This window comes from Nesoenas mayeri (genome assembly GCF_963082525.1).
Source record: "Nesoenas mayeri genome assembly, chromosome: 6".
Lineage (NCBI taxonomy): Eukaryota > Metazoa > Chordata > Aves > Columbiformes > Columbidae > Nesoenas > Nesoenas mayeri.
In genome coordinates, this window is record NC_137545.1 from 1,393,746 (window position 1) to 1,418,089 (window position 24,344).

At 46.2% G+C, this 24,344-nt stretch overlaps 1 protein-coding gene across 1 annotated transcript in view; it reads right to left on the reverse strand.

The window, feature by feature from the left end:
• PLCL1 (phospholipase C like 1 (inactive)) overlaps window positions 1-24,344 on the reverse strand; it is a gene marked incomplete at both ends in the record, with an annotated part of 105,480 nt that overhangs the window by 20,944 nt on the left and 60,192 nt on the right. Inside the window, 2 exons of the mRNA XM_080346298.1 lie at window positions 983-1,186; window positions 3,050-5,521. Coding sequence (XP_080202424.1) covers window positions 983-1,186; window positions 3,050-5,521 — 2,676 coding nt within the window. The remainder of the gene's footprint in view (window positions 1-982; window positions 1,187-3,049; window positions 5,522-24,344) is intronic.

Genomic DNA, 24,344 nt, shown 5'->3' on the forward strand with positions numbered 1-24,344 from the left:
ACTTCAAGTAATATAAATTACTCTGGAAAGGACTCAAAGGTTATTTCAGAGTATTTTTAGTATTTCTCTTTCAATCAACATCAGTGCCTCCATCTTCCCCTCAAGCTGATTTTCTCACAGAAAGCGCGTTAAAACAGCAAAAAAGGAGAAGAGGCAAGTGTTTGGCACACTGATTAACTGGCTGAAGACGTGATCGCTCTTTGCAACACTTCAGGGTCTCTGGAAGCAATTTCACGCCCCCAAATCATAGAATCAATCTCAGAATAGTCTGTGTTGAAGGGACCCTCAAAGCTCCCCCAGTGCCAGCCCTGCCATGAGCAGGGACATCTGCACCAGCTCGGGTTGCTCAGAGCCCCAGCCACCTTTTTATTCGTTCCAAACACAAGCTGCAGAAACAAGCACCGTGCACCCAGGGTTCATCGTGGCTCAGCCTGGTTGCCACAGCGCCATAGTTAAGCCAGGGTTTGCAAACTGTGCAGTTTGCCATGGGTTGTTGCACAACAGGAGGGGCAGCCACGGGCAGACTCGTAGCCCGAGGGGCATAAAGTGACAGCAACTTCTGCTGCTGGAAGCCACACGCAGCTGTTGCTCCATCACCCACGGCAGTGACATCTGTCATACCGGGCTGAGCAGCAGCATTCACCTGGAATGACTTCAGCTCGTCTCTTTGGACCTTTCGGCAAGTGTTTCTGTACCATACTGACTTCTCTTTCCCCATGCAAAACCTAAAAAAAGCATTTTAAAGTTCCCAGTGCCCTTCCCAATGGCAACGCTGACTGGGCAGGGACACGGGCACCACTTATAGCGCTGCGGAAAAGCGCGGGGACGGGGAGGGCTCAGCCGCAGCTCCCTGTCCATCCTTGATTAAAGGACAACTTAGCACGGCCTAAGTCACCTGAAGAGCCACATTCATTTAAATGAAACATCAGGGCTGCGTGCGCAAGGGTGTGGGAAGGCAGAGGTAGCGGTGCTGAGCGCCTACCAGGTCATAGGCGGCCAGGAGCTTTTTCTGCACGTCGGGCAGGGTCCCCAGCGGCTCGAGGTACGGAAAGGCGTCCTTCATGCAGAGGGTGACGGAGGGCGCGTTGTCGCTGCCCACCAGGCGCGAGGACAGGGTGAGGATGCACTGCTTCAGGCTGGCCATGGGCGGCAGCCCGCACAGCTCCTTCACAGACACCATGGCGTTCTGCGGGAAAAGAAGTAACACTTAGAGCACGTCACGTTGCCGCTCGCCGCCCGGTCCCCGCCGTGCCCGCAGGGACCACATCAGCGCCTGCGGGTCCCTGCGACGTGGGGCAGCGCTGACCCGCTTCTGATGCTGTTTTAATGTCTCATTCTCCCGTCATCATCATCATCCTCCAGCAAGAGCAAGCTTGACACAGCTCGTATTTCCCATGGGAAAGGAAAGCAGGGAAAAAAAGCCACTTTGTTTTCAGGCTTGCATTACCACATCATAAGGAAGCACAAATACTCTTTCCCCTTCACGGGTAACACGTAAGAAAATCAATACTGGGTATACAGGTCAAACCAAGCTAATGCGCCAGGGTTTACTTATTTATCAAGTCAGTGGATGTACAGCTGACATGCCTTCATCATTTAGCTTCTCCAGCCATATAATGAATGACCAAGATGCACAAAATGTAAGTAAGTGAGTATTACAACAACCTTGTAAATGTTCCCCTACAACATCTCACTGAAAAAACAGCCATCAGAAAATGCCCAGAAAATTAACAGAGGTTTTCCTCATCAATATAATACATTAGCATGCAGCTAAATCTAATGACTCTGTCTTTACAAAGCATTCCCCAGAACAAGATCTTGTGCTGAAGTTCTGTTTGGAAGGCACATTGATGCTGTTTCTGAGTCAGATTCGGACTATTTCGTATAGTTCAATACATAACCCTGACCTAGACAGAAGGTGGAGTCAGCAGTTCCAACCAGCAGGAAAGGAAATGCTGGGAAGAGTTTCCCATTCTTAAAAACATGCTTAGACTATTCCTTTGGGAGTGATTTAAAACTTATGTCACTTTGTAAACTTTTCCAGCTGCCAACATTTAATTTGTTTTAGACTCTGTCCAGAAGAGCGGGGTCAATGAAGTGCTACGCATTTTTCTCTTGTTTTTGAGAAAGAAAAACGAATTGTTTCCGTATCTTTACCAAGGAGATAGTTAGGGGTGATTTCAGCTATTTATTCAAGAGAAGTCGTTGTTTATTGCTACTCAGTTTTGTTTCTAGGCAGCGCCTGGAGCTCTGGACGGAGCTGCAATGGGCGGGCTGGTTCTGGTTCTTCATCTCCTGCCCAGCACCGAGCGGCTGTGACAGGATGTGCTCCTGGGCCTTGACATTGAGCAGGGACAAAACCGCAATCCAAGTGGTTCTGGGTGCACAGGTCGAACACGTGCGGCCCTTGGGCAAACAGTGGCAACACACGCCCTGGGAAACGTGCGCAGTGTTTCTCTGGGGTGGACAGGACTTCAATGACACATCCACCGACTGGTTCCTCTGCTCACCCAGACAGGGAAAATCAAGGGTATAAGCCTTACTCAGTTAGCAAAACAAAAGCTTGCTGATGTTTTCCAGGACCAGAGGGCAAATGAAGTCTTTGAGACCTGAAGCCTGGGGACCCTCACTTCTGCTTTCTCAGACAAATACAACCAGAAAAACGTCTTTAGAGAGGGCATAAAAATATAGAATGATTTGTGTTGAAGGGCCCTTCCCAGCCCACCCGGTGCCCCCCCTGCCATGAGCAGGGACATCTTCACCAGCTCAGGGTGCTCAGAGCCCCGTCCAGCCTGGCCTGGGATGTCTCCAGGGATGGTTCATCCACCACCTCTCTGGCCAACCTGGGCCAGGCTCTCACCACCCTCATATTGAGTTTTAAAACATTTCTGCTTGTTGGCTAACACCTGTAATCATCAGCCTTCTGAAGTCAGGTTAAAGGTTGACAACAGCTGTGGGTCTGAAGCTTCACCAGCTTCCAGCAAGACCACCCTACCAAGCTCACCCAAGACCTTTGCTTCCACCAACGCGCACAACCCAAGTGTCATACCTGCACATTTTCCCTCAGGTCCGTGGCCTCTCGTAGCGGATGCACTGCCAGCTTGAAGATATCATCGATGGTCTTGAGGCCGGTGTTCCTCAGCATGGTGTACTCCCGTGCTTTCTTTCCTATCCGCACCGAGAGGCTGCGCTTCTGGGCCTTCCCACCTCCACTCCGGTTGGTTATTGCGATGTGAACAAAGAGGGTAACGTGTTCCATGATGTCGCCGACAAAAGACCGCAGCGGTATGTGCCTGTATCCGGGCTGCAAGCACTCCAGCGGGATGGTGTACTGCCCTATGAACTCATCCCCAATGTAGTCATCATCCAACACCACAAAACGGATCATGGCCAGCTCCGGCAGATTGATCTGGAACTCAAAGCTTTCATCAAAAATGGGGTTATCACTGTTTTGCTGAACAGTTTTAGTTCTTTGTTCGGTGCAGTCTGCAGGAATCCCGTGTATTTCTATGCAGACATAGGGGTCTATGACATCCCCTTTTGCACATGCACCCTTGGGCTTTGGGAAGTTCTGTCCGCTAATTATTTTGACATGTAGGACTTGGGGAGAGACCCCCGGAACAATGCCCTTGGTGTTAGCGCTGAAGTAGGACACTTCGTCACGCATCACCGAAGGCCTGAGGACATACCCACATCCCCCGTTCTGCAGAAACCAGCCGGTGTGTAGGTCCATCATGGGGCCCGGGGTCTGGTAGTTCATTGCCACTATCTGGCAACCACAGTTCCAAAAATCTTGAGGATTTAAGTTACTGGAGTCTATCCTCATAGCGCTTGGGTACACCCTGGACAGAAACTTTTTGTTGTAGTTGACGAAATCTTCAGGGTTTTCATTTGCAATCCGACTGGCTTCCGCCTCACTGAAGGAGCACATTTCCCAATAATTCTGAGCTTTCGTGGACGTCTTGAAGTCTCTGTATCGGACAGATTTGCACAGGGACACCAAGTCGGACAATTCCCTGCAGAGCCAGATCAGCTTCGGTTCTCTTGAGAAGTCCTCTGAGAGTCTCCGCGATATTTCAGCCTCTTCGTCTTCGTCTGTGACTTCTCCTTCTAATATATCCTGGTCGCAGGGCAGCTTCTTCCCCTTCACAATGATCTTCATTTTCAGTTTCTCGGGTGATGGGAGGTAGGCTTCTGAGGATAAAGGTGCCTCTGTGTAGAGTTTGTTTCCAAAGATCCTTTTCATGTGTTGTACCATGACCTTCTGCTGTTGTACCGAGCAGTGGTTCCCCAAGCAGAGAATAAGGGGGTATTCTGAAGCAAAGAAAGCCAATTTATTTATTACCTCAATAACATTTCGAAAGGCAAGCGGCGATGTCATGTTGTTACGGTTACAAATAATGGGTTCATTATCCGGGCCGTCGCAGACGTCTAGCTCAATACTCCGACAACTCATCTTTAAAGCTCTGACATAACCATTGATGTCAGCTGGTCCTCTGAGCTGGTCTTCTATGAGATATGTGTTGTGGGATGCATTGATGTAGTAATGTGACAAAGGCTGTGTCATGTCTTGGACAATTTTTTTGTGCTCCGGGTCAAAAATGTCACATTCTGGGGACAACAAGTATTGAGTAAATCCGTCAATCGCAAGAAAACCTTTCAAACGCCCTTCTTGAGAAAGCTCATACCTACGTATAATATCTAGACACATTTCTTCCGTTATGTGGGTCACTCCTTGCTCAGCCTCTAAAAACAGCATGAGGTCATTGGCATCTAGATACTCTTTGTTTTTAGAGATCTGCACGAGCAAGAAATAAACTTCGGGTCTTGTGCAAAGTTCGCAGAATGCTTCACAAAATTCCTCCTCCGTTACTCGCGTTGTCAGTTTCTCTTTGCTCTTCTGGATTTCCTTAAATTTTAATCTAATCTTTGATTCCTTTAAGGTGGGGTTAAGTTTCTTTATTAGCTCCACAGATGTGTCTTCTAACACGATGCCATTACCGTCAACATCTGCTGCTTCAAATACAGTTTTCAGCCAGGCAAACCGTGGGGTATTATGGCTGCTTTCCATCAAATCCAAGGGCTGTTTGCTACGAGAAACCAGGTACCTTAATCCTGATACCCAAATATTGGCCACATCAGCTGAATTAGCCACCAAGTCCAGCGACTCGTAGTTCTCCCCGTGGATTATGGACAGTGCACAGTCCTCAGAAATCTGGTCTGCAAGTCCATTATTCCTGAACGTTTCTGTGTTCTTCCCTAGTCTGATTTCTTTTATAGCAGAAATATCAAGCTTGGCTTTCTCGAGGTCCTTCTTGGAAGGCTCCCAACGAAGAGCTTGCAGGTCAGGATCCAGAGTGAAAAAACGGTTATAAATCCGGGAATTTGGACGAACTTTCTTGAGTTCGCACCCAGCCTGCATAAAGCTGATACAGTCGCTGGCGCTGCTGATCTTCTTCTCTGACGGCATGCTGCTGAACGACACTGTTTTCTTTCTTCCACACTTTTGGTTTGAAGGATCCTGTGGAATAATTAATAAAAATGAGTAAGTGTTCTTCAGCCATTCCACAAATGCATAAATAATAGAGAAGATACGTTTATGTAAAGATAATCCATATTCTTCTGAACCTCAAAACACAGCATCTTATCCCTTTCCACAATTGAGTTCCTTACTGAGCTATAAAATATACACAGCGCCTTGGTTGTTTGCAGCGTTGGAGACACCAAGTTTTCACGAGTGACATTCGCGTCTACTAAACTGCCTTCTGGATCTCAGTGACGGTTGGGACGAGTTGGTACCTGGTTGTGTCACCAAACAGTTTTGTTTGGGAAGCTTTCTGCAATTTTAGTGCAGCAACCACACTGAAATATTATTTCCCCACGTATTAGCGACTCAAAACATTTCACAATAATTACAAACTGCAAATAATTTCTTTCTCTGCATGATTTGCATCTACTCCACTGATGTATAAACCATCCAACAGCTACCAAAAAGATTTTAAAAACATCATTCAGAGCTGTAATTAATAGTCAAACAATTGTTAAAGTGGCTTTTTCCCTGGGCACCAGCAACACTTTTCCAGTTCTCTGCCTTCTGCTGTTGAAGGGAGTTTTGGTGCCTGGATGTGGAGCAGAAGAGGAGTCACAAGGAGAGGAAAGGTCTGGAGAGGTGGCAATTGTTATGTTACTGATTAAATAAAAGCCATTTATTTTTAGTACCGGGATACCTGTGCTTTTTGATGAAAATAGGCCACGGAATTAATCAGGGTTTTTTCAGAAACCTAATTGGCCTCATGGAGAATCCACAGAAGTTGCTTTTTAACATTCAGCCTTAATCTCTCGAGGATTTGGAGGGAATCCTCTGTGTCCTCTTCCCCTGCTTTCATTTAGATGGCTGCTCCTGGTTTCGTACTGTTGCGTAGGGAGCATCACAATACATACAACAGCAGCTCTTTATCTCTGGGCAAGACTTTCCCATGTCTTTCAATCAACTGAATCAAATCCAAGTCTAATTCATGGACTGATAGCCTAAAATTAACGAGATTCGAGTATTATTGACATTGATAGGATTATTTTAACTGATATTAACAACCTCCCCAAGCTGCCGTGCAATACACACCCCGCAAAACCGCAATTGCTATTATAGCTGAGCTATTAGTGCATCGGCTGCCCCCCTCGCGGTCTCTGCGGCACGGGAACGCGCTCAGCCTTTCCAAGCCGAGAGCTGCCAATTTAGGTGTAATGAGACAGCTTTCATTCACAATTACCAAGGAGGTATTTATTGCGAAAGCTTCAAATGTGCTCCTGGAAGCTCAAGGGCTGCTTTCTCAGCCTGAAGAGCCTGTTTTCTAAAGGTTTCTAAAGGAGGGACTCAGAGGGACTGAGTTTGGAAACAGTGGGACCAATAAGTCATCGGCAGCTGTGGGAAAACTCCACCCCATCCACTCTGACCTTTGACTACTCCATCTTCTGCTGTTTAAATCAAAGAGCTAACAGAAATAAATACGTGGGACTAAAAGAAAAATAGGAATAAACATGCTCTCCACCTCATCCCACCCCCTTTGTCAAAAGTCTAGGACATAAATCGCTGATCTGAAGTTAAGAAGCAGGGTGGTTGTAAGAGCTGTAGAGCAGCCCTGCACACAGAGGTCAAGCTCGTGGATTATTATTTGTCTGCAATTAAGTTACCTGAAGGGCCTTTAAAGCATCGACATTCTCCCAGGATTCTGCTCAGGAGGATGAGGAGGGCAGAAAGCATCACTTACCCAAACAGCGGGAGCCCTTAAAGAGCAGCACGGTTTCTGTGAAAGGAGGTGAAGTTCTAATGATGTGAGAGCTAAGAGCTGCTTCCCCACAAACCGACTCACGTTTTCACCCTTGCTAAAAGAGCTTTATCCTGATCTTTGCCATTTCCCATGAACCTGGTGCTAAGAAATCAATACCACACAGCTCAGTCTGTCCTCACTAATCGATCAGCGGGGCATCCTGAAAGCCATCTGCTCTGGAAACTCCGCGTGAGCCACTTCATTGGCCAAACCATTACCTGGTTTGTTTGTTTGTTTCTTTTTCCAGGAGAAAATAATGAGCTCTGTCGGGTAAGGTATCCCTGTCCTTGACAATCTGGAAGCTCGTGCTGGGAAAATCACAGAATCCCAGAATGTGAGGGGTTGGAAGGGCCCTGGAAAGCTCATCCAGTGCAATCCCCCCATGGAGCAGGAACACCCAGATGAGGTTACACAGGAAGGTGTCCAGGCGGGTTGGAATGTCTGCACAGAAGGAGACTCCACAACCCCCTGGGCAGCCTGGGCCAGGCTCTGACACCCTCACCCCAACAAGTTTCTTCTCATCTTTAAGTGGAACCTCCTGTGCTCCAGTTTGCACCCATTGCCCCTTGTCCTGTCCCTGGTTGTCACCAGCACAGCCTGGCTCCATCCTCCTGACACTGCCCCTTTCCATATTGATCCCAGGAATGAGTCCCCCCTCAGTGTCCTCTTGTCCAGCTCCAGAGCCCCAGCTCCCTCAGCCTTTCCTCACACGGGAGATGCTCCACTCCCTCCAGCATCTTGGTGGCTGCGCTGGACTCTCTGCAGCAGTTCCCTGTCCTGCTGGAACTGAGGGGCCACAACTGGACACAAGATTCCAGGTGTGGTCTCCCCAGGGCAGAGCAGAGGGGCAGGAGAACCTCTCTGACCTACTGACCACCCCCTTCTAACCCACCCCAGGTCCCATTGGCTTCCTGGCCACAAGGGCCCAGTGCTGGCTCATGGTCACCCTGCTGTCCCCAGGACCCCCAGGTCCCTTTTCCCTACGCTGCTCTCTAATAGCTCATTCCCCAACTTACACTGAACCTGGGGTTGTTCCTGCCCAGATTCAAGACTCTACACTTGCCCTTGTTCTATTTCATTCAATTTCTCCCCGCCCAGCTCTCCAGCCTGTCCAGGTCTCTGATGGCAGCACAGCTTCCAGTGTCAGCCACTGCTCCAGCTTGGTGTCACCAGCAAACTTGCTGACAGTCACTCTGTTCCCTCGTCCAAGTCATTGATGAATATATTGAATAACACCGGCCCCAGCACTGCCCCTGAGGCACTGCACTGGATACAGGCCTCAACTGGACTCTGCCCATTGACCACGACTCTCTGGCTTCTTCCCTTCAGCCAGTTCACAGTCACCTCACTCCCCGCTCATCCAGCCGCGCTCCCTCAGTTCAGCTGTGAGGATGCTGTGGAGACTGTGTCAAATGCCTTACTCAAGTCGAGATAGACCACATCCACTGCTTTGCCAAAACGTACCTTTACACATTAAATGAAGTCAGCGAGTCACTTGTGGCACTCAAAGCACCGTGCGGCAAGTTGACAAATAATGGTGTAATTTTTCTATACTGAAGTAAGCCGGAGCAGAGAAGGTTTATATAAAGTGAGAGAACAGAGAAAGTCAATGTAGGGGCCAGGGCTGCGACAGGAAATGGGAAAAAAATGCGAAAGCTGAAAAAACAATTTGATTAAGAAGGAATAAAAAGATGATTAGCATTAACTGTTTCCAACATTACGGAAAACAGAGCTTGCCAGACTAAGCTGATATTCCTTCTTTTATAAGATTAAAAGTTTGGTTGATACACATAATAAAGTTGTAATATATTTAGACTCTGTAATACATAATACACTTAGACGCTAATATATTGTGGTTTCTGCAATGCGTTTGACTTGGTACTGAATTACAGGTTGATTAAGAAGATGATACAACAATAAAAACAAACTCAGAAGACATTAAATGGATCAAACACAAGATAAATCACGTGTCTCGAATGCAACAGTAAATGCGAAATGCTCATTGAGTGGATCTGCTTCAAATGGGATCTTGCTGGGATCTGTTTGCAGCCCAATGCTATTTAGCATTTTTAGAGTGACCTGGAAGAATGCATAAGATCAATATACATGGAGACTGGAGATGATATAAAGCCAAGATGTGAATAGTGATAACAAATACTATGGGTCAGTGACCAAAAGTCAAAAGGACATGAAACACAAGGGCAGGCCTTATTTATAAGACTCTGACTGAGGAACCAACCCCAACTTTGTCATCACAGATGATCAGCACAGAGTAGAACACAAAGATCGCAACGGTATACTGGGTTGTATAAGCATAATATCTACTCAAAATCAAAAAGTTTTAATATCTTTATATTAGTGATACCCTTGGCTTAGAAAATACCTTGAAAACTGGAGGGAGTTCACAAGAGCCACAAGAATCGGGAAGATTTTGGAAAACACACTCAAGAAAGAGATTCTGGATTCTTTCTGTTCTATACACACGCGGTCTGGTCGGAGCAACCGCAGGAGCCCAAATTAATATATGGAATAACTTCAAGGGACAATTCTTATGTCCTAATAAAGGCATATCTGGGCACTTTTATTCAGAATGTAATGGTTTCAGTTGAGTAGTTTAATTAAATAGTGAATCAATGTATTTTAAAAAAATCCTTTAAATTACGTTTCCTTATGGACACCGTAGCCACTCAAGATGTAGACTGACATTGTCATAGATTATAGATGATTATATAAAGATCGGTACCATCGGGGGATACATCCTCTCCATATCTGAAACAAAAACCAACCCAACCAACCAACCAAAAACCAAACAAACCCACAGGAAAAAAGATGCTGTAGTATCACGGCTCTGGTATCACCAGCCACTCAGGGCCCAAAGTACTGTGGCCAATTTAATTTCATTCTGAATCTTACAACAATCCTCCAGGAATAAAACGTGTAATCCAATAAGCCACCCAAATCTCCACAGCCTAATCACATTATTTTAAGCCCTTTTTAATCAACTTAAATGATTTCTTCGTTAATCACACTTATGCTGATTCAGATCAAGCCGAATCCTTAGATTTTGCAATGAGGTTATGAAAATCAATAAATCACAGTAATGAGCCTGGTTTAATGGGAGTATTTTTTTAAAAATTCTGATAAAGTGTATATAATATATTCAATATCCTTAGGCTGAAAAGCCGGGTTATAGGTATAAATGATGCTGCTGATATAAGAGCAGACTGCATCAAACCATGAAATATTCCACCACAGCGACAGCAGAGCTGACGGGGCTAAAACCAACATAAAGTGAAACAAGGATATCAATGGTCTACTTGGCGACAGGAGAACAAATTAAACGGCTCCTTTAAAAGCAAAACACAGATTTCCCCAATAATACAAAGGAAAGAAATATTCGACACAGCTGTGGCAGCCTCATTAAATCACATTATGTGAATCTAATAAATAGGTGTATTCCAAATTTTTCCCGGTGCTGATGCTGGATGTTTGCGCAACTCATCAAACCCACGAGTGACCGATGGAGGTTACAAGAGCTTTGAGAAGCCTTCACAGCAACCTGCGGCATCATAAGCATCCCATTTATTTACAGAATCACCGTCTTGCTATGGTGATGTGCCACAATCTTTACCACATTTCTTCACACCATTCCTGAATGTTTTTTTCCAGCAGACTGCTTGGGATATCTTCAGGACAAGCAGACTATATATCCAAAACACAACCCTTTTCATTTCTGACCACAAAGGGCAGGTAAGAGAAACAGATTTGAAACCTCTTCACCTCAACTACGACCCTTCGACCACGAGCTCCCCAATAATTAAGCACAATGTAATAAACAGTTGGGATAATACCAAATGTGGGTTTCTTACCTAAAAGCTTCAGTGTTATTGCTTTTCCTTTTTGTGTTTGAGGGTTCTTGTTCATGCAGCGCCAGAGAAGATCCACAGAAGTGCCCATTACCTCCACCCTTTCCATTTTATACACTTTAAACAGTGATGACATGAAAAGAAGCCTATTTTGGCAGAGTTTTGTGCAGAGCTGGCCCAGAATAAAAGCAAACCCAAGTTGACAAGCAGTCCATAGGCACAACCTCACTGAGAAAATGACACACTGCCCATAGTTCAACCAGAATTTTCAGCGAAGGACAATGTCTCTTATGAGATGCAGGTGTTTATGCTACAGGCCTGGAAGAATCTCCCCTTGTTTTCCTATTTAAGCCTGTGCAGAGAGACAAAGTCTGGCAAATAAAGGTATTTTAAATACACGTCCTAGATGTATTTATACTCCGTTTGCGAATAATGCAGGGGATGGAGAATAAAGCTGCATTGGCATGGTTAGACACACACCCGAGATGGGGCCATGAGCTGTTTCACCACCTCCCTTCCGAGAGAAACCTGTAAAAATATCAAAAAGCACATTCTGAGCCATTCCAAGAGCAAACATCTCCCACACAAATAGCTCCTTGAAGCCAAGAGAGCAATTGTGTTTTGCCGGGGTGATCCAGAACTCCAGCAGAGAGAAACTGGGAAAACCAGCACAATTACTTTGCTAGAATAATGGCAGAATTATACAAACGGAGCAACCGGAGCCCCTTCCATTGCTACCGCTTGGATTAATCAGATAGAGCTCTTCTTGAAACCAATACATAAACTGATATTAGTTCAGTCTGCGTGTATAGTTTCAATTCGCTCTCATTTGTCACAGCGAATGATGTCAGATTTTAATTAAAATCTTTTAACCGAAAATTAAAATGTCAGTGGTGATGCACAGATGCTGCTGAACAGATTTATCTCCCCACTGATGTAAATTAATAAAAGAGGGAACACCTCAGAGCAAGAGTTTCAAGGCATTCTCTGCTCAGCCAGCATCAGGGACCGAGCGCCACCGAATCAAGTCCTGGACCTGTATTTTCTTTCTAGAAACACCTCTTGCACTCCTGCAGGATCAGGGACTACCCAGCTAAAGTCTATAAATGAAACAGCGGGGGAATGTAAAAGCAAATCGCTCCTCAGTGCGGCGTATCAGTGTGGCGAGTGACTAATGTGTGACTCGGGAAAATCCAATGTCACTCATCACGCAGAACTGGGCAAACCCGCAGCCTTGAGCTCCACCTGGGCTACGGCCCTTTTAGCCCCATGATTACCATCCAGCTCGCAGGTATTTATATCAACAGCCCGTGCAATCTCCAGCGGCACAAAGCAGCTCTTTCTTTTCTCCCAAGCTGATGGAGATGCTTCCAGAGGTTGTTCTGTTTGGTGCAAAGGAGGCAGAGTTAAGAACTTTGTTCGTGGCCACCAACTTGAGCCTGAATATCTGAGTTCACACTGGTTTGGATAAGCCCATCATCACATACAGCCAGGCCCTACTGATGCTGCACAAACACCTTCTCTGACTCCACTAATAAAGCCCATTTCATGGCTTAACTTAACTGCCTACAAATTAAACGAAAGAGACAATAAAACATTGCATATTGCAACAGTGAACAGCAAGCTTTGGGTTTCTGCTGGTTTGATGAGGGTCTGCTGCTCAAGCTGCTCATGGTTTCAGCCTGATTTTCTGTCTCTGTGTTCTCAGTGACTGCACTTATCAACCTTTCCCCACTGCTGAGGGATCAACGCATCTACCAGGCGCTGGGAAGGGAAAATGATGTCTCTGCAGTATCAAAAAGGCTGAAAAAAGAAAATGGTATTGCTAATGGGCAGCTCCAGTGCTGCTCTTTGTACAGGATGTGCCAGCTCCACGGAGCTGAATTTCATTACATATTTGCACACGGCAATTTGCGCTGGACAGGAAATACTCTTCTCCTTAACTGAGTCTTGCTGCTAAAACAGAACAGCCAGAAAAAAAGAGACCAGAGGTCAATTTCTTCTTCATGTCCAGCCTGAATCTCCCTCCTTTAGTTTAAACCATCAGCCCTGATCTCCTAGTTTACGGTTCAAACTTTGACCTCGGTTCTGCTGCTCATGTGGGGCCGGCAATCGGAGGCACATTTGGGGGGCCAGAGCTCAACAGACAGCACGTGCCCCAGACACCCCGCAGTGATTCACAGCACCTGCTTCACTTGCCAGAACTATTTAATAAACCACGAGTAGACTTCAGGCTCGAAATCTCGCAGGGATGTTTAGACTGAGAGCTCGTACAGTGACAAACTCCTGGCTTTGAAAAAAGGCTGTTAAAGCCTATCTTTGGGCGTTTACACATCCTCCCTTTCGGTGCGAGACCCGCCATCTGCCTACCGCGATTTGCCAGCGACGCTGACGTACCGCCAGCCGCCGCGCTGCTGCCACAACGCAGACAACAACCTCTCCTGGTGTTGTCACCTGCACGCTGCTCACAGCCAAATTCTTCCTCCTCGCATCAGTCCATCACCTGCAAGACCCCAAACTCCCTCCGCAGAAGGCGAGCAGCACGTGAAACAGCAGCGTGTTCAAACATGGGGCTACTATCTAGTTTGAATTAGGTAATTTGAGTTAGATTGTAGTCCTAACCCATTGCAGGAACGTTCCTGAAAAGCAGGGATTTGGATTTATTGTATTTAAACACCCAGCTCTGCTCTCGCCGTGTCTTAGTGATTCAGTTCCCGCTGTGGGGGGCTATTTATCTCATATTCCCCTTGCAACGCAGAAGCCATTGCTCCAGTCAAACCTCGCATTACAGATGGTTATTTTCTCCTTTATCATCAGCCCGCTAATAGTCTGTCTCCCAAGGAGGCAAAGCAGGGAGCTGAATGATGACGGCGGCGGCAGAGAAGCGATGCTGCTGGCGCAAGGGACCTCTCCCAGAGCTTTAAGCGGTTTGCGAAGGGCTGACTCCAGTGCCTCGCTGGCTGCATGTCACCGTCATTACACTGCCTGGGTTATTCTGATTTACTGGGCAGAGACACAGAGAGGCAGGAAATTGGCCCAGCAATGATGTACTAATGTATACTCCTCTCCAGAAGCTCACTGCTTCTAAACATGAAAACGTTAAAACCATGGTTTTGATAAGCATGACAAATCACATAAAGTCATTACAGTTTTATTAGAGGAAACATTTTCAAATACATTGATTCAATTTAGGAATAATGACTTGGACCTAAAGATGTAAACCTCTAATCTCATCAGCCCTAATGATCTCTCGAAATAGAAGGAGGAAGGCAGTGTCTTCGGGGCCAGGACATAAAGCACACAATGCACAACACCAGCCCTTTATCGGCCTCACTGCAATGGGTAAAACTGGGTGGGAAGATAAAGACTGCGGAGAGCCAGATCACAATCCATACATTAAACAGCTTCAGCTACCTGCAATTTTAACCACTGTTTAAAATCACTGAGTTCTCGAGCTCCAACAACCATCAAGACATTATTGTAATCAAAAAGCAGCAGTTAGTGTTACTCGGTGCATATTCACAATGTGGCATATGGAAAAATGAATGTGTTCAACCAGTGGTTGTCTTCGCAATGCAAATGGCTCCTGGTGTGCGCTTCCCGATGTATAAGTTGCATGCAAACAACCCACAGGCCAACCTGCTAACTCCTCAGTTTCAACCCAATTGCCCCTCACCTCCCTGATGTGGACCGACAAAGATAAAACATCGCCACAAATAAACCGGGGGGAACAATTATCATCATCTTACATGTTTTCTGAAACACCAGCAAACATAAGAAACTGCTGATGCTATAACAACTGTTCTTCCAAAGGTTGTATCCTTAAATTTAACATTGCTAGGGAAGAATAAAATAGCAAACAGTGCATCTTTGTGGAAAACCAGAAGAATTATTTGAGTGCTTTCCCTCACCCTCCCTCTTCTATGCAGTTTGGAGATTCATGTATTTCTCTTTCTCACAAGGACTACATCACAGGATAACAAATGATTTTGTTAAACTGTAATTCCAGATTCAAGGTATGAGTTTGGTTGCGTTTTCTTCCCTTTTACTTTATTACAGGAATAAACTTTCTATCATTCGTCTGTATTTGGCATTAAATCTGTAGAGTGTACAAACACCGATGGGTGTTTGTTTGCTCTATCAATCTCTGTTCTAACAACTGGGAACTACATCTTATACTGCATTACACACATGAACTATTTAGAATAAACAAAAAGAGAAAAACAGGCTACCCACACACATTAAATATCTGATAGCAAAGTGAAAATAATCCACGTGGTAGCGCAGCTGCACATGAAGATAACTGAGTCTGTCCTCTACTACTCCAGCCACTGAGTTTCAGCCTTTTTCAGTATTCTTGAGTTATTCTTTTTTAATCACTGTAAATAAAAAGACTTCATCTCCAAGCTCTTCCCATCTTTATTTCTTCCCTTGAACTCACCTCTGAGAGACTTAATGAGGACAGAAAATTGATCGGCAAGTACATTTTATGCCTTATTTGAAAGCACATGATGTTTCGCACAAGTCCTCTTATGTAGGGAAGATATTTCTGGCAAGTCCTTCTCTTCCATAAAAATATTAAGGATTAAAAAGAGAGACGTGGCAGCCCAGGACTTGTGTTTAACATTCACATGCAAACCCCACCTTCATTTCATGGCTTTATGGACCATTATTTCTATGTGGGTTTTTTGTCTCCTAGAGCTGTCTAATTCAAAATGAATGTACAGCTGTGTCTTGAGAAGCACAACACTAACCACAGAGTGACAGGACGGGGGAAACAACCAACCTGTGCAGAACACACTGGGTGCAAATTAGCTAACATGCAGCTACAGGAGGAGCAGGAAAACCACCCCACCTCTCTGGGTACCTGGGCCAGGCTCTCACCACCCTCAGGGCCAACAATTCCTTCCTCATGTCCAGCCTGAATGTCCGCTCCATTAGTTTAAACCATCACCCCTTGTCCTAGCGCAAAAGGCCCTGCTCCAAAGTCTGTTCCCATCTTTCTTATGGGCCATTTTAAGTACAGAAAGACCACACTAAGGTCTCCACGGAGCTTCAGGTCTGGACATAAGGAGATCTTTTACAGTGAGGGTGGTGAGAGCCTGGCCCAGGTACCCAGAGAGGTGGTGGCTGAACCATCCCTGGAGACATCCCAGGCCAGGCTGGACGGGGCTCTGAGCACCCTGAGCTGGTGCAGATGTCCCTGTCATGGCGGGGTGGCCACTGGGGGAGCTAGGAAGGTCCTTCAACCCAAACTCTTCTATGATGCTATGAAAGCTCATTCCATGCCTCAAAGAGCTGAGGGCAGGAGCGGGAGGCCCATCGCCCAGGGCAGCACCTCACTTGCTGGTCACACTGCAGCACAGAAGGAGACTCCACAACCCCCTGGGCAGCCTGGGCCAGGCTCTGACACCCTCATCCCCAAAAAGTTTCTTCTCATGTTTAAGTGGAACCTCCTGTGTTCCAGTTTGCACCCATTGCCCCTTGTCCTGTCACCGGTTGTCACCAGCAGAGCCTGGCTCCATCCTCCTGACACTGCCCCTTTCCATATTGATCCCCAGGAATGAGTCCCCCCTCAGTGTCCTCTTGTCCAGCTCCAGAGCCCCAGCTCCCTCAGCCTTTCCTCACACGGGAGATGCTCCACTCCCTGCAGCATCTTGGTGGCTGCGCTGGACTCTCTGCAGCAGTTCCCTGTCCTGCTGGAACTGAGGGGCCACAGCTGGACACAAGATTCCAGGTGTGGTCTCCCCAGGGCAGAGCAGAGGGGCAGGAGAACCTCTCTGACCTACTGACCACCCCCTTCTAACCCACCCCAGGTACCATTGGCTTCCTGGCCACAAGGGCTCAGTGCTGGCTCATGGTCACCCTGCTGTCCCCAGGACCCCCAGGTCCCTTTCCCCTACACTGCTCTCTAATAGGTCATTCCCCAATTTACACTGGAACCTGGGGTTGTTCCTGCCCAGACGACAGACTCTACACTTGCCCTTGTTCTATTTCATTAAGCCACAGCCTGGCAGAATCCACATCCCAGCCCCACTGCGCTGCAGCATCTGCTGCTGTGTCTCCCAGGGCTGCGTCCAGCCGCACACAGCGCGACACCCTGCCCTGGGCGCTGCTGCTGGGGAGCGGTGCCAAGGGGAGGGCAGCTGGCAAAAGCCAGTAAATCCTTCAGCTGAAGCCAGCAGAGATCCTGCTGGGCCCCCGCCAGCCCTGACGGCGGGTCGGATAAAGAGCAGTGCGCTCCAGGTAGCTCATAAAAAGAGATTAAGGCAACGCAGTCACTGAGACAGTTTCCTTCTGTTTGCCCACTCAGGCAGAACGATTTCCCCTCCCGATTAATCTCTGCCTTCCTCCGCTCAGGGGAGGGGGCTGTAAATTGGCCCTGGTGGGGAGACACCAGGGTGCGCAGGTGGGGACATGGCAGAGCCGCGTCCAGAACAGCCCCGCGTCCACCCCAGGCAGCGGGCTGTTTCTTTGGGAACACGGGTGTAAAAGAGGGTTCTTAAAAAGGCATTTTAAAAGCATTCAGTTGTCATATAACTAAACAATCATTTCCACGGCACTAGCCATGCCCTAGCCAAGCTTCAGGGACGTCATCTGTCATGTCAGCATTCCCATCTTCCCCAAGAAAGGCAAGGCTGGCTCCCCAAAGCTCAGTGTCCCTTAAACATCTCCATTAGAATGGATAAAAGAGAAAAAAAGAAGTGACAGAACAATATCATACGGCAGCCATGCATTTACTGACTGTACGTGAAGTCCACGTTGGCTATGATTTTCCCTGAAATTCATAGAACACCACCCAAGTAATATCTACATCGACAAAAAGCACTTGGCCACCTAGCAAATCCACCGAGCAAGTACGGGTACGGGTCTGAACAAATGGTTTGGAAAGATGGAGACCTGCAAAGGAACAAACACATCCATTTCCTCATCCACGTGCCCAACGTCTGTGTTGTACTTCATTCCAGGTACCGAAACGCAGCAGGACAAAACCAGCAGCACCCTGGTTAACCAGCTACTCAATCAAGGTTTTGGGTGGGTTGGTTGACATTTGTAGGGAAACACAACATAATAATGAAAAACAGCGCATAACAGGGTTACTTTCATCTCTCCATCTGATTCAAGCTTCTGCCACATGACAGTTAAGCACAACATCCGAGCCCTGAGGTCAGATTATTACCATTTATTTCAACCTTGTGCGTAAGAGAAAGAATCAGCTCGCAGCGGGAATCCATGTGAACAATTAAAACCACAACAGAGGTGCCTTTCTCAGCTGTCAAGTGGCCATTCATGTTTTATTTAGTCAGTTAGGCATATTGCTGATGGTTTAAAAGGAAGAGTAATACAGTTTGTGGACAAAGATGGTTTTATTGTGGAGCTGCACAGGTGTGACACAATAGGTTTGGCCTCGCCTCGCGACAAAAATGGGCTGTTTTACCCCAATTTCTGCCCAACGCCTTTGTCTTCTGCCACGCACTTCACCATTGGCCGCACATTCTGGGAAGAGCTATAGTGTTATTAATATACTTATTATACTTTATATATATACAGATATATATATATACCTGGAGCTGCTGCGGTGCCATCCAGCTGCAAAACAGCCCATGGACAAGAAGGTCACTGTAATTAGCGGGTGACACTGAGGTGGTTTCAGAAATGGAGAAGTCTTTCCTCTGTCATTTTCTGTTTCGCAGCCTGTCCCCAAGTCTCTAATGATATGTATTCACACCTCCACATAGAATTTAATGGCAGTGGAAAGAGATTGTTCACCTGCAAGCAACACATCATTTTCCTCTAAAACGTGAAAACGTCACTAGGAAAGGAATCTCAAGTGTCTTCGGATTATTTAACTGTCCACACAAAGTCTGCGCGTACACCTTGAAATGAAAGGTTCCTTTCCGTTTAAAAAGCACATATAATGTTAAGACTTTAAGTACAGAATGGCCGCACCAAGGTCTCCCCAGAGCTTCCCTTCTCCAGGCTGAACACCCCAATTCTCTCAGCTTGTCCCACAGCAGAGCTGGAAAACACCGAGGGGCTGAAAGACTGTGATTCATCCTTCAGAAGATCTCAACATCTATGGGATTTCCATTAATTTGCCCCACAAAAATTCCTCCTCTGGTTCCAAGTCCAACATGGAAGATAGGGAAAGACTGACTATGGAAAGGAAGGAAGGATTTTAAAAAAGCAATATGAGACAGAGGGGAAAACCCGTCATTAAATTTAACTTAAGATGAAAAGGAGCTTAATTAGTGAAAACAACAATAGGAGGAGGTTTTCCCCGTGACCAAAGCACGTCCCCAAAAGATGCCTCCCACAGACACCGGGAAGCAACAGAGCAGCCGCCAAGTCTGTTCTGACATTGTAATCACTCCCTTAACCACAAATCCCCCTCACATCTCTTTGCTACAGAATTTTGTTGTTGTTGTTGTTGTTAAAGAAGCTTTAGAAATAAAGACCTTTTCCATTTGGTCTACACGGTATTTTAGTTCAACTGATGAGGCTGGTATTGTAATTCCTACACTCATTACTGCAGCCTGCATTCAAAACCAAAACCTGCTCTAGAAGCCATGGTTCCTGTATATCTGGGAGCTCTGTCTACCACAAGAATGCTGGAAGAGGAATAAATTTAAACCTTTCTGTATTCATTAAAACACCTAATGAGAAAATTGCTGCCTAGAGCAGTAAAAGGTAACTTGTTGTGGCTGATGAAGGCAGCAGAGCTCATTTGTAAATAGAGTAAGTGCTACTTCAGCTACCCTGGCCTTGAATCAAAGAGTCGGGCTGTTGTTCATTCACAAAGGGATGGGATTCCTGCGGTCTGGAAGGGGTATTGATCCCACCGAAGTGCAAAGCTGCAAAGAACAGGATCCTCTGCTCACCGAGGCCACGACAGCTTAAGGGACGCAAATTAAACACTGGTGCCTCCGAGCTGCTGGACCAGTCCAGAGCAACCACTGCGTCCGGAGCTTTAGGAGCAAACATAAAGCAACCCGCGCTGAAACAACAGGAGGGAAGCACGATGTTGTGTAATAGCCACGGTTAGTTCTGGAACTGCCCAAACCGGCAGGGAATAACCTCTCCCCCACCTTTGTGATCAGAAACAAAACACAGGAGTATTTCCTCACCACCTCGCATCACCAAACAAACAGCAACACTCTTCATCCTGAAAACAAATGATGCCTCGGGAAACTATGGAGTCAGCAGGGCAATGGGAGGAAAATATCCCCAGGCAGCTCCTCAGTCTGTCGGTGGAGTCGGGAGCTTCATAGAATCATCAAATAATCCAGGACCTTCAAAGGCCATTGAGTCCAATCCATATTTGGGCTCCTCAGGCACAGACACAGCCCCTACTCCTGGCACTACACCAGTGCTGCTACATTCAATATTGCATATAGCTCTTTGTAACTGATGCATCCTGATAGATCCATTGCCATTCAGACCGCTACAGGCAGCAACTGGAGCCACCAAGCTCTAAATGGGACTTTGATCTGCTGTTCCATCTGTACCTTTGTAGCAAAATCCATCATAACCAGTTTGGTACGAACTAGCAGGTGACAGCAGAGGAACATCCGTATGAACCCAAACCGAGACAAAGACATTTATTACTATTTCACCACACATTGCCTTTCACCTATTACATTAAGCAAGGGCAAGACACTTTCCCACACTCACAGCAGCGGAGTCAAATTATGCATTCAGAGCTAATTATCTGATATGCTGTTTAAACCCTGTCATTATGCATGTTGAATAAAGAGAACACAAAATGTAGCTGCCAGGCAAGTGAGATGGACACAGAAATCCTGAGAAAAGAGCGATTTAAGACCTAGAAAAGTTTGTCAAGAAACGATGACAAAAGCATCATCTGTGCTTAACAGTCACGACTGGCAAGGCCAGATCATGACAGTGAGTACTAAGAGTCCAAAAGGATGTTGCACCTCCAAAATGACATCTTTTTAAGCCATAAAAAGCCCAGAAAATGCCTGCTGCTTTGTCACAGCGAATATGTACTTGATTCAAAAGCTGCCCAAGCGCCGGGACACCAGAATTCTTTGCTCCATCCTGGCTTGTGCTACAGAGAGCGTGAGTGTGGATGGTCCACAGGGCACCAGGCACCGCGCAGAGGTAAAGCTGCCAAGCAGCAAAAGTAGCCAAGCTCCATTAATCACTGACAAAGCACCCTGATGCTGAACGCTTCACGTTCATCCTTGCCTGAGCTTTTCACTTCGCAGTGTATTACAAACAGAGCTTGGCTCCAGAACCTCAGTGAAATCCCCCCCACAAAGCCGCATTTTTCAAGCTGTCACCCCAGCAGTCCCGATCATCCTCAAATGTTCCTCCGTATTTACATTATGTACATTAAGAACATTTTAAACTATTCTTCCAGCCCAACAAATGAGCGCTGACAATAATTTGGACGCTGGCACTATCTGCGGCAGGCGGACGTTACCGTGCTCCATAGACGAGGGAGCTATTTTTATATTGAGCATGTGGGCAGGCAAAGCTTTTCAGAACAGGCAGACACTAGAGAAATGTTTGCTCCTTTTTTCTGCTGCTCCCTGCAGGAACGGCATGTTTTAACCAAGGAAGAGATAAGAAACCTGTGGCTCTCCACAGAGTGTCACCATCTCAACAAGGGCTTGAGTGGTTTTTATATAACAGTCCCTGACGGGAAAAGCTTCCTGTTGATGTTAGATTTGGCCAAATTCTTCCTTAGGGTAACTTGGAACTGCAAAATGGAACTGAACTAGAGACTGTATATTAATATTTACAAATATACAAAGGGTGAGTGTCAGGAGGATGGAGCCAGGCTCTTCTCGGTGACAAACAATGGCAGGACAAGGGGTAAGAGGTTTAAGCTGGAACATAAGAGGTTCTACTTAAAGATGAGAAGAAACTTGTTCCCGGTGAGGGTGTCAGAGCCTGGCCCAGGCTGCCCAGGGGGTTGTGGAGTCTCCTTCTGTGCAGACATTCCAACCCGCCTGGACACCTTCCTGTGTAACCTCATCTGGGTGTTCCTGCTCCATGGGGGGATTGCACTGGATGAGCTTTCCAGGGCCCTTCCAATTCCCAGCATTCTATGACTCTATGATTGACTTGCTGTGGTCATTGTTTTTAGCTACACTTCGGCTTATCCTCTTCCCAGGACTTCAGTTTCCCAGTGGAAGAGAAGGCCATGAGAGCTGGGAGAACATGACATGCCTTATGACACATCTGTCTGTACGCCTTTCTGGTGAGAAAGGCTTAAATTCTGGCGCTTCTGTCATAAAAATTACCAGGGACCCAGCACAGGGCAGTTCAATAGACGAGACACGTTTCTGTGCCAGTGTTCAGAGGCTGATAGGATGGTGAAAGCTCTTGCAATTTTCTTGCCATTCAAACGGAAGCCTCAGCTGTGCAAATTCCAAATCAGCAGAGTGCAGCAACTGGAGATAAGAGAGTCAATGTACCTCGGCTTCCAAGTCGGGGCTCTTTAAGTCGTTACTCAGTAAAATACTTGTGCAGTCAGCATCTCGCAATGCAGCGGGCTGCCTGCTCTCTTAAAAATCAGTGCTTCTCCAGAAACAGCCCCCAACTTCCAGAGAGAATGGGAGGCAAATCTCCTGTTTGCTCAGCTCCATAGAGACCAAAAACCCTCTTAAAACAATCACTACTTCTTCCAGGCTACAATTGAACATCAGGCCTTTTAATTGCTCTCAGAAAAATCACTGCAGGGCACAGCCCAATGCTCTCTGTTAAAAGACCACGGGCATCCTGCACTGGTGACAAGTGAGTTCTAAAGAGACACTTCACCTACTCACCGCCTGTGCATTCACGATGCTCGGTGTCTATCCAGGCTGGAACTTCAACGCCTGTAGTAACAAGCTGTAAAAACATGTCAGCAGAATTTGAGCTGCAGTTGCCAAGTGTCAAAATAGGATAACGTTTAAACATTTGCAAATTTTGCTTACGATACAGTAGCACAAGGCAAATATACCACCATTAGCATTTCAAAAATAGCTTCTGAGTGAAGGGAAGCTTTGAAAATAACTTTGTTTTCTCCTGGCATCCCTGTGCTAATAGATTCTACTTTTCATTTTAGAAGTCTCTTGTACCCAGGCACAAGGCGTCACCATGTCCTTATGCAATTTAAGTTCCTCCGGTAAAGCGGATCAGACTGTGGTTCACCCCTCGCTTCTCTTCTGCAAACCCGGTAGGGTTTGTGCCCAGGTTGGTGGCTCGTGCCACTCCAGGTGTCCCCGTCCCACCCACAGGTGACAGTGAGATCACAGTGACACTTCGCAGGGAGCTCTTCCAAGTGAACTGCATCACGTCACTGAGAAATATGATTAACTTCTCTTATAGATAAAGCAGTTGAGGCAGATAAATGAATTCATTTATCTAAAGTCAGCAAATCACCTCTTGTACCATCGTTAGTACCGCAGCAGATAGGAAAGTACTGAAGCGACAGGAAAGTACTAAAGCAACAGGAATCAACACAAAACTATAAGGTAGAAAAAACTGAGATTCCTACTGAAAAAAAAAGGGTGTAATTATGTGATAAACAACAGTACCGTAATGTATAACGGCAGGGGCAGTGAATTCTATTTACACAGGCTGTCCTTATCCATAGGATGCTTTGCTGTGCAATGCCAACATTTTTCCAGACCATTTTATGCGTGTGTTGCAAAACACACTGAGCTGTTTAATCTATCTGTCAGTACATGGTTTTTTCCCTCTTTTCCTTTCATTACTTTCTCAGGTTTCCAACCCAGGTCTGTGGTTTGTAAACACCGCTAACTAATTCAAGAATGATCTACCCGGAAATCTCTTTAGCTAAGACAGAGAAAGCATTACTAACACAGATAAAGATGATTCATTTTGTTTCTATTAGCCACAAGGACACGACAAACAGCTGAGAAGATCTAAAATTACACACTTAATGTGAAGCAACGCTAAATTTGAGTACGGTGCTGAAACAACAACACTGTGTAAGCAAGAATTCTGTAAGTAAGGGTCCTCCGGAAAGCAAGTTATTAACCTGACTTTTAATCTCCTTGGCCCAATAAGCTCCGGTGGTCAATATATTAATACTCGATATATTAATACTCGGCAAGCTCTGGGCAGCTCCAAGACTTAATGCACTTTTTGGTAAAGTAAATATGAAGGTAAA